Source organism: Bidens hawaiensis, unplaced genomic scaffold (assembly GCF_021521415.1).
Source record: "Bidens hawaiensis isolate Kalapana, Puna unplaced genomic scaffold, B.hawaiensis_p1.1 tig00026014_1, whole genome shotgun sequence".
Taxonomy (NCBI): Eukaryota; Viridiplantae; Streptophyta; class Magnoliopsida; order Asterales; family Asteraceae; genus Bidens; species Bidens hawaiensis.
Genome location: NW_027494190.1, coordinates 158,432 through 169,433, shown reverse-complemented (window position 1 = coordinate 169,433; position 11,002 = coordinate 158,432). Strand labels below are relative to the sequence as shown.

The window sequence follows — 11,002 nt, the reverse complement described above, 5'->3', positions numbered from 1 at the left end:
GTGTCTGATGGAATAAGAAAGATGGAAAGAAATTGGTTAGAAGAGGTGAGAAGTAACAATACTAACACTTCTGGGAGAAGAGGGCGCGCAGACGTTTTTTAATGAAACGTCTTCGGAAAAACAAACACACTGCAGAGCCCAACGTCTGCGCGCCCTCTTCTCAGTGCAGACAAAAGAGGTGGAGAAGTGCTTTTGAGGAAAAACAAACAGCACCTTAATATTATTATTACAGACAAAGTTAACATTAGATTTAGAATTCACATCACACTCAAAAAGTGAATTTAAAACATTGTTTTTATCATAACTTATGCCGTTCTCTAATGATTTCCCTTCCTTTACATCACCTGCTGAACAAGATGAATCTCTAACTGATTCAAAGATTGGATCAATAGTCTTAGGAACTTTAGGGACGCATATCTTAGGTTTTGGTACATGACCAATTCCATAGATCATATCGTCCTCAGGTGGGTTTTGAAACTAAGGTTGGTGGGGAAGTATAGTTTTCATTAAACATAGGAGGGATATTTGCATGTTCAAATTCCTAGCGCCGACTTTTTTTCACCCAAATTGCGATCCAATAATACCATTCAACTTATCAGATGTCATTTCAAACTTTTCAACAGTTATTTTTTTGTGTGTGTGCAAGATCTAATTCTAGCTCTTCAATTTTTTTTTATTTAAAATAGTTATACATTTTTGGTGAGAATCAACTAGCAAATTAGTTCAAATAACATTCGATGTAAGTTTTCCATCTTATCATGATGAGTCTTAATTCTAATAGAGAATGTATTTTCATCTTTCTTATACTCCTCATTTAGGTATTTAATGCATAAATTTTATGTACTCAAAGCGACATTATGAGTCGTATAACTTTCTACTTTATTTATACATATTTGAGAACAAAAGTGTGTGTACCTCGAGAACGTCTGGATTCTTTTGGCTTCTTCCTGATGATCAAGCGTCATTCCCATTCACAAAAGTCATTCCTACAAAGTTCATCAAGTCCATAAGTTCACCAAATTTACCCATCCAGTCCGGCTCAGCAGGTTCACCAGATTGAGTGATCATTGCCTTTGTCTTTGAGCTCCCCTGTCCAATTCTTGGAGCCCCTTGACCCGATGAGCTACTTGACCAATCGGCCTTTTTACCGCATCATTGCCTTTACATCCTTCATAGTCAAACGCATCAACAGTCTTCACCTCTCTAGTCGGTTGTCTTGGGTTTGTGCATTCCCTTAACATAACTTGTCTGTGTTGAACACAATGCTATTGATGTCTGAGTCTCGGAAATTATTCTTCCCATGATTTTTCATGAAGTTTCTAGCCTTGTGAACTGTAACGACCATATGGTACTTCATATTCATCTTCTTAAGGTCTTTCTCATTGATTTCTAGAAGATCCTCTTTATATAAAGTAGGGGGCAAAAGCTTGGAATAGTGCTATGTGAGAGTCATCAATGTGAGTGGTTGGGAGGCTAGAATAGCTTGACTTACTTCAAGATGGGTTGATTCCATGAGCTTTGAGAGCTTAATTAACTGCTTAATTAACCATTACCTGAACTGAGTTTGATGTTGATGATCCTAAACCCGAACCTGCCATGGACAACTTGAAAGCCTTGTTCTAATCAGATTGAGTTGTAATTTGTGTTGTTTTTACCGCATTCACATGATGAACAATACGATGATACTGACTGAGAAATGTCGAGCTGACACTAAAACCTGTTAAAATACCAGTATGATTCAGAGAACTGATGTGGTTGCTCATTCTAAGTTTGTCATCCATCTCAAATGATTTGATGATAGAAGCCAACTCAATGAAAGTAGTTGTATTCAAATTTGTGGTTCTCTTGATGGTGGTCACACAACTAATCCATGTGTAGAGCAGTGAGTTTAACAGCTTCTTGTTAATTTCTGACAAGTCATAAACAATACCAGTACTTCCCATTCTGGTGATCAGCCTTTCAAATATGTTGATGAGATTGCAACCGATTTTCCTTGAATATGATTGGACATTTTGAACTCACCCTTTAGCATTTCCTTTCGACTTTCCCTCATATCCAAATTCCATTCAAACTTTTCAACTAAGGCATCCCAAAGGCCTTTAACGATAAACCTGATAATGCTTTCTCTTAAGGTTTGAGAGATGTTAGTGGGAACACATACACTTAGTACACCATATGCTTTTTCATCATTCAACATTAATTTCTTATCAAGATCAGAGCAACTCTCAACTCTCAGGAGGAACATCAACATAGCCATCTGTAGAATCAATTGTAGGCTTGTGAGGTCCATTCTCAATTGATCTTAATAAAACAAAGTCAGTTATTCTTACAAAGATTTTTAATCTCCATTTCCATTCTTCAAATTTTCTTTCAAATGTTAATAGTTTTGGTGGTTTAGTTGTAGTTCCAGCCTCATTTTCAAGCATTAAGTAATATTTAACATTTCAAGAACGTGAGACATCTTGGAAACCAAATCAAAAAATTAAACAACTTTGAAGAGTAGCAAAACACTAAGTACAAATGAATCACACAAAACAATGTGATGCGATTTGATTGAAAATACGATTGGCCGGTTTTCTTCAAAATGCGATGCAATTTGTTTCAAGAATGCAATGCAAATTCATTTCTTGAAAGCGATTGGTTTGGTGAACGGTTATGCGATGCGAATGGTTTCCAGATGCGATGCGACTAAGTTCAAATACGATTGGTTTCTCTTTATGCGACACAATTTGTTTCAGTTGCAATAATAATCCAACACGCGATGCGAACGAGATTTCAAATGCAATGCGATTTGAAATCTTAAATGCGATGCGATTCAAAATCCAATATGTGATGTGATTTAAAACCAATGCTGTACGAATGAAACCTGGAGAAAAGTACAAGTCTCGAAACACGTTGTTAGGTACGAATCTTCAAACAAACACATTTTTACATAGTTTTTAAGTTTCAAACAATTTAACAAACCCAAATAACACTTAAATACACTTAAAAACACATCTCAAACACGTCATCAAGACCAAAATCAAAGGTTGTGAATCAATAACCTCAAATAGTAGAGCCGAAGGCTCTGATACTAATTGTAGTTCCTAGATACTGGATCAAACAAGTTTTTGAATCAATCTAACTTACAAATTAGCGAGAATCACTTGTAAGCTAACCGAGATCTAGAATCTTGTGTTATGTTTGGTTATTACCCAAAGTAGAATACAAAGAAGATAAGGTAGAGAAAGAGAATTGGTGGGAGTAGGTTTTTGCCTAAAAGTTATGTTGCATAGAAAAGTCTCCAATATATATAATATATATAGTGGGACACTTGCCACGCTTTGTTTCCATTCATGGTGCCTATAATGGGTTTTTGTTTACATGGGTCAAGCCCAAACATACATATTTAAATACGAAAGTTAACTAAATACATTATGAAATAAACGAACAAATACGAAAGACTTAAATACACAAAATGGGTTCTACAAACTATGGATATGGATAAGAACGAGGACAATATAACATGTGTTGTTTTGTTGCAATTGCATCCTTTATTCTTTTTTTTTTGTTCACTCAGCACAAGTTAACATACTTATCAAAATACATGTAAAACACCAATTGATAGAAACCATATACAAGATATTTTGCCACATCAACTAAATTAAATTAGCAATTAAAAGAGGTTTGAACACATGGGGTGCCATACGCTCGATCACTTGAAATTCCTTCTCGTTGAGATGCATGTAAACAACCCAATCTCCATTTCTAGTTGCACTTGGCATGGTGCTTATGTATCCAGTTCGACTACCCCAAGGAACATGATACGAGCCAAACTCGGGCTTGCCCCATCCAAAGTCCATATCGTTAATCGGTAAACCTTGTCCTCCTGAGACCACCACAGCTCTTCCTTCTGACTTCTCATTCCCAAAATATATCCTTGCAACCGCCTGCGTTGGTCGATGCAGCTCGACCCAATCAATCAAACCCCTAAAATGTTCTTCATATGTTGCCTTAGCCACAAACCCATGAACCAAATTTCCAACTTCGTGAAGTGGCATTGTCTTGAGATCACTGTTTGACGCAACACCATATGGAATTGATAGTACATTTCCATAGTGGTTTTCAAATAAATGCGGGTTTTTCTTGTTAGTTTTGGTTAAAAAACGCCGTCCGTTAACTACAACACCCATTCTTGATATGGAATTTTCAACATCATTGTTTCCATCTGCTAAGAGTTTCCACAGATATGCAGTGAATGACAACAATTTGCTTCTTTTGGTCTCTTTTGTGCTTGCTTCAGATTGCATACGTTCGATTGATTCAGCACGAACGTTGTACATGCGATTACCGAGTGGTTCCTCGAACGATGAGAGTGGAGGTAGCGATGTGATAGGGATGTACAGATTGTCGAGGGAGGTTTCATGATGTGGAGGGTGTCGTGGGTTCAAAATTGACGGTCGAAATGATGGGATATGGGAAATTTTTCCGAATTGTGCATGCTTAGCCCATGCAACCAAAAACTTATTCATTGAATAACCATCGGATAATTGATGGTTAACTGTACATGATATGATCATTGATCCGCACTTCAACTCCGTAACCTGTTTCATTAAAACATGGAGTTAAAGATTTCGGTGTATGTATTCATGCTATATCTTCATGACTTCATATGATTAAATCTTAGCTAGGATCATGTCCAAACCTAGTTAGAATATTAACCATTATTGATGTAGTTATGGTGGTTGGTAGGTTTTCTTGTAACATCTCAATAAAAGAGGGTATATTAAATATATTTAATCTTTTAGTTACATTTTAGAAGTTTTAAACCAAGTTACTAGACTTAGTATTCCTACTACCTGAACCGATAACAAACCGCGGTTTATGCAGGGCACTAGCTTCCCCCTTACAGAAAGATCAGGATGATAAAAATCCAAGTCTTTCAGCTCCACATCTGCATGGGCGTAAACAAATTCAACTCCACTGTTGTTACACAGCACCTCCGGCTCTCCATGGCTGTTCTTCACAATCTCACCGGCGAGCGGGTAAAATGTCGATAGTACCCCTGCCAACGATTTCTTGATGGTGTCCACCACCGTCTCTGGGGACATGTTTTTCTTTTCCTTGTAACAAAAGAATACTCCAACTTCAATGGGCGGTAGAAGCAGGTCAAGATTTGACAAGGTTAACCGGTGTTTGTTCACAGTTGTTGCATCTGCTGAAATGACCTCTCTACTCTTCACAGTTACTGGATAGTCTAGGGGAGAATCATTCTCGTATAATAGTGGTTCTGATGTTTGGTTTGTAGAAGCTTGAAACCGATAATAAGGATTAAGGTTTATAAGGCTGTGAGTTGATTGAAGGGAAGTGTGAGAACCAATAATATTTCTACTATATGTGTTTCTAGACATAGGACCACTAGAAGTAAAGATCGATGGGGGCAGTGGCGGCAGTGGTGGTGGTTTAGGGGCCAAGCAAAGGTGGTGCTTCGATTTAATGGGATGATAGAATCTTAACATGTTCAAGATGGAAGTGAACTAGTGAAGGTGTGAAAGTATTATGATGGATGTGAGATTCCAAGGCAAGAATTTGTGTAGATTTATAGTGGTGGAGATTTTTTTTACCACCAGTGAATAAAGTCTACTATATATCCAGTGTAATGCAATGGTCAAATGAGACTCCATACGTACGTTATCGCAGACCGTACGGGGTAGCCAAGTCCATCATCTTATATTTCAGGAAAACCCGCCGCTAAGGTCTATTGTGCTAAAACTTAGTTGTGATCGGATCGGATCCAAACTTAAGATGTTGTGGTATCCGGCCTAAGTTTCCAATTCTCCTTCAATATTAGTTAACCTAAAGTTCATTGATTGTAGCGGTGAAGATGTTTAGATAAAATAAATTTAATGATAAATTAAGTCATCATTTTGAAAATAAAATTGAATCTTTTGAAAAGATGTATGAACAAGTTAATAAAATAAATCGCCTACAATAAAATTATTAAAATACAAATATTATTATATGTTGACTTGAAAGCAAATCCTATTGAGTGCACACGAAATAAGTCTTTTTATAATGCAACTAATATAATAGGGTTTTCATGAATTGATTACTAGAAATAATATCATTTAGTTTTTCCTATCATTAAGGTATCTCCTAAGAGGAAGAGAGGTGTTTTGTTTAAATTAATCTTAAACCAAACCTACAAACCTGAAAAATACTTGCAAAGCTTACTGTATATTGGTATTTATGGAAAGCTAGAAACAAGACACTACTTGAAAATAAAAGAGTTTTGATTAATAAACTAAAAAAATGACATCAAGAGACTTAGTTACCTTTAAATGAAGAAGGGAGGGAAACCGGTGGGGTTAGATTGGAAGAAATGGTATGCGTTTTCTTTTTGATATATATTGTATTGGTGTTTATGCAACCGGATGTAATGTTTATTCTAGTCTAGCCTCTTGCTAGTTAGATTGTTTAGTTTCATCATATAATTCGTTCGAAGAAAATAAAATCAAATTACACTGAAAACATGAAAATTAGTGTTTAGCGTTCTATAATACAACTAATTTGATTTTGATGAATTGAATAGATATCAAGCCACCACGTTGTAGCAGTGCAGCGAGGCAAATTTGAAATATATCAGTTAGGTTCGTAACGGTAATAAAAATAAACCTAAAAAGGTAGACACATTATATACTATTGACACTCATATAACTTGTAATAGAAAATATATTTAAAACGACTTGTAGTCAGTGGTAAAACCCCGCATGCGGTTGTGAGTTGATACAAATTCGGTCGGTTACGACACCAGAATTAATCCAAAAAATAAATTCTTCAACACTCAGTTATAACAAAATAACATACTTTTCTTAATTTAGGTCGCAATACACCGAAACTAAACCTAAAAAAATGGTTTCATCAAAGTAACATGTTTAAAAAAAAAACATATTTAAACCAAAACTAAAAACAAAAACTAAACCAAACATATTCAAAACGCAAAAGAAAAAAAAGTAAAACAAAAAAAAAACTAATTAATCTAACATAAATCACACAACCACAAATCCACCTAATAACTCACGGAGAAGAAAACTGAAAAAATGAAACATATGTTGTAAGAGGGACTCGATCACAGGTAGACGTTTCATCACAGACTTGAGAGTATACCACCTTTAACCATAATGGCAAATGTATAAAATGTTAATTTGATGAAATAATTTACTTTAAAGCTCATAAAAAAATGTCCTAAAAATTTTTATCACTACATTAAGCTCAAACTTCCTTCTTACATGCGTGCCCCTCCAGAAACACACACTATAATAAGAGGTAGAAATTCTTTAGTAGCGTATTCAATCAAACGGATAATTTTCTCCCCACTACGGATCCCATACTACCCCCCATAAACTGAAAATCCATAACCGCAAAACTTTAATATTTATCTGTAGTTATAATTACCGGCCATAAATTAATGCAGGTATGATTTTGTTTTCACCTATCATTAAGGTACACCGCTAGAAAATGGTTGTTTATGCTACAAACATTTTCTGAAATTTTCTCACAACTCAGATTTTCCTACAATTTTCCCACAACTTTTCACCAATAATCAAACACAAAAAAAGTCTAAATATTTTATACAAGTTTTCTACAACATGGAGGCGTAAGAAAATCTTGTTACAATTTTCACGAAAACATAAATTCATTTTCGACAAACTACCGACAATTAAAAAAATCGACATACAACTAAAATAACATACTTTTGTACGAAAATGGTCAGAACACTGGCAAATTGTGCCACAAATTTGCTACAAATTTAAAATTTAACACATTTGTGGCAAACTTGTGGCAAAATATGCAAAGTTTGCTACAAGTTTCAGGCAAATGTGTATTAATTATTGAATACTTAAAACTAATTATAATGAAATCATACTTTTGTGGCAAAACGGTTGGAACACTAGCAAATTTTGCCACAAAGTTGCTACCGGTTTGTAATTTCACACGTTGGTGGCAAAATTGTGGCAAATTATGCAAAGTTTGCTACAAATTTCAGGAAAATTTATGTTAGTTGTTGAATACTTCAAATTAATTATAATAAAACGATACTATTGTGGTAAAACGGTCGGAACACTGGCAAATTTTGCCACAAAGTTGCTACCAATTTGTAATTTAACTATTTGGTGGCAAAATTGTGGCAAAATAAGCAAACTTTGCTACAAGTTTCAAGCAAATGTGTGTTAGTTGTTGAATACTTAAAACTAATTATAATGAAAACATACTTTTGTGGCAAAACGGTCGGACTTTCACAAATTGTCTAGGTTGATAAGGTTAGATTTAGGTCAGTGTTTATCAAGACTCACGCCACCAAAGAGTGCAAAAAGAGATTGAGGGATGGGGTGATCACTAAAAAGACTTGGAAAAGCTAGAGTTTATTGCTTCTTGTGCTAAACGTTCATACATGAGTTATCTTTTTTATTATTTGTGTATAATTGTTGTATCAACTTTTAGTACAATATCATACATTCGGTCTTGATATGTTTGTAGGTCTCGTACATGCAACAACTTCAAAAGTTGCACGGGAACATGGATTGTGACGATTATAGCGTGTGGGAGAGTTTGCATCCCGGGTGTCAGGGTCGCCCGCTATTCGAGGTAGGATCTGCTTATCCTCATTTTATGATGACGGGGACACCATCCTCCACAACTAGCGGGTTATATGGTGATGCTCGGCAATCACAAGAGGTATCGTTATTGTAGTTATAACTATTATTTTAGTATTGTTTTGGCATTTTTGTTGCCGGGCCAGTTTTGTATATATATTGAATAGTTAATATCTCGAAAATATATTAACGGATTAAAAAAATAGACTTTAGTGATATGTTAGGTACTATATATTAGACTTTAGTGCATATATATATTTATTACTAGAAGTGTCGAACGGTTATGTAAATAGGGTATCGGGTTATTCTTGTTTTTTTGTACGGGTATCATCGGGTTGCGAATGTAAAATGTTAGGTAGTATTATACATTGGTAGCTGATTTTTATATATTTTTTAGACATCGGGATGTATGTAAGTCCTGAATCTGGATCACTACAATTATGATATCAATAAACAAGTATTGGTGCAGAATACCAACACTTGGTGAATCAAGAACACAAGTAAAGTCAAGAACATAACAACGAGATTGCTTCAAAACACACGTATATTAAGATACGCCGGGTGCTTAAGCACTTACAATACTTGCACGTCCAACAACTGGAAGACGGCCAAAACAAAATAACAAGACTGTGAATGAACAACCTTAACCCTATACATTACATCACATATATATAGGGAAACCAAAACAACTAAGCCCAACTAAAGCCCAAAAGCCCACCGAGAACTCTAAAGAGTTCTCGGCTCACACACTAAACCCGTAGCCCATATCAAACATATGTAGACCAAGTACAAACCATATAAACTAGGACCAACAATCTCCCCCTTGGTTTGTAGCTTTGTCTTTAATCATGTTCCATGTAGTCTATATCAGCATCCTTCAATCCTCCTGCCCAGAACTTGCATCTGATGATAGAGGCTACCATACCAGTGAATTCTTAAGCAGCCGTTTCAAAAATCGGATCAACAATTTTCTAGAAAGTACTGAGGGTCTTGATGTCCCTTTCTCCCAACTTTAATAAATCTCTTGGATCAACAAATCTGTACTGACCATTTCCTTTCGCCAGCTTAATAACAACCGTGGCAGTGACACTATCATACATCCAAAATCTCATGTTATCCAAAGTGCCATATGGAATGGCATCTGGTACAGGGATATGAGTAGCCTTCTTTATGGGAGGCCACATTACATTCACCATCGTTTTCCATGTCCTTGGATCCATGACTCCTTTAGCTTTCTTTAAAAATGATTCTGCAGTTGGCATGTCTGGAAAACCTTTATCAACTTGACTTCTCAAGAAATTCCAAAAATCTCTACCACGTTTGTCGTTTGTCGGGTTGGTGAATGGAGAATTAATCAGGTCACTAAGATCCACTTTGGTCTAGGAACCAAAGTCTTTCATCTTCTTGTAATACTCAGTTGTTCCTGACTTCCTTTTTACCCACCACATATTCTTGTCCGCATCAAAACCCATGATAGTACTCCCGATCGATCACCGTATTTATCAGAAAACCCCTCTTGAAAAGTAACGACGAACTTGTCTGGATGATCCGAGGATTCAACATTCTGATTTGAGTTCTTCATCACCAACATTTTCTTCCTTCCCTTTTCAAGTAATTTCTTCTGAATTTTGTATGATTTGTCTTTGGTGACGGGGGGTGCATCCATGTATTGTTTCAGTGATTCCGAGTCATCAATGTTGTTGGTTGGACGAATAGGAGAACCTTTATCTTGATCAACAGTGGGAGTTTGAGATGCCACATCATCGTTGCTTTTGAACTCATCTCCAAACTTTTGAAATAACTTTTGTTGAAGGTAAATATACATTGCCGGTAAACCTCCCATACCAGAATGCAACTCTTTAATCTTGGAATCCTTTTCAGAGTTGCTCGCTTCCAGTTCCTGAATGGACATCCTTGACTACCGAATCTTATTCGAGTTCAAAGACTCGACGTTGTAATGCATGAATGTCAACAGGGGCATCATCAAGAATCACACCTTTACCTTTGTTCTGAAAGTAAGTTTCTTGCATAGCCAGAATTTGGGCAATCTTGTCTGATGTACCTGAGCTTGACTGACCCTGAACAGCTGGGCCAGATGAACCGGAGGGAATATCTGTAGTGTCGGTGTGTGGAATATATGTCTCAAAATCAAAATCACTAACAAAATCACTAGATAATAGATCTTGAAATGATGGCTCAGCAGTAGATGTATCTTGTTCAGCTTGTGATTCTGGAGCATGTGACTTAGGTTGAGCAATTTGTTGCTGTGGGCTATTTGTTTCATCTGTGGTTGGTGTAGTGGTTGTCTCATGTTCACTTACCAGCACGCCAGGCCTCGGGTCTTTCTTTCTTCGTTTGCGTGGACCGAG

At 36.2% G+C, this 11,002-nt stretch overlaps 1 protein-coding gene across 1 annotated transcript; it reads right to left on the bottom strand.

Moving 5' to 3' along the window:
* Positions 1 to 3,557: 3,557 nt before the first annotated feature.
* LOC143572809 (coniferyl alcohol acyltransferase-like) lies at positions 3,558 to 5,584 on the bottom strand. Its single transcript, XM_077057861.1, has 2 exons — positions 4,839 to 5,584; positions 3,558 to 4,583 (listed from the first exon to the last, which is right to left on the bottom strand). Exons 1-2 carry the CDS (start codon positions 5,496 to 5,498, stop codon positions 3,639 to 3,641), a joined length of 1,605 nt encoding a protein of 534 aa, XP_076913976.1. The 5' UTR covers positions 5,499 to 5,584; the 3' UTR covers positions 3,558 to 3,638.
* Between the last annotated feature and the right edge of the window lie 5,418 nt (positions 5,585 to 11,002).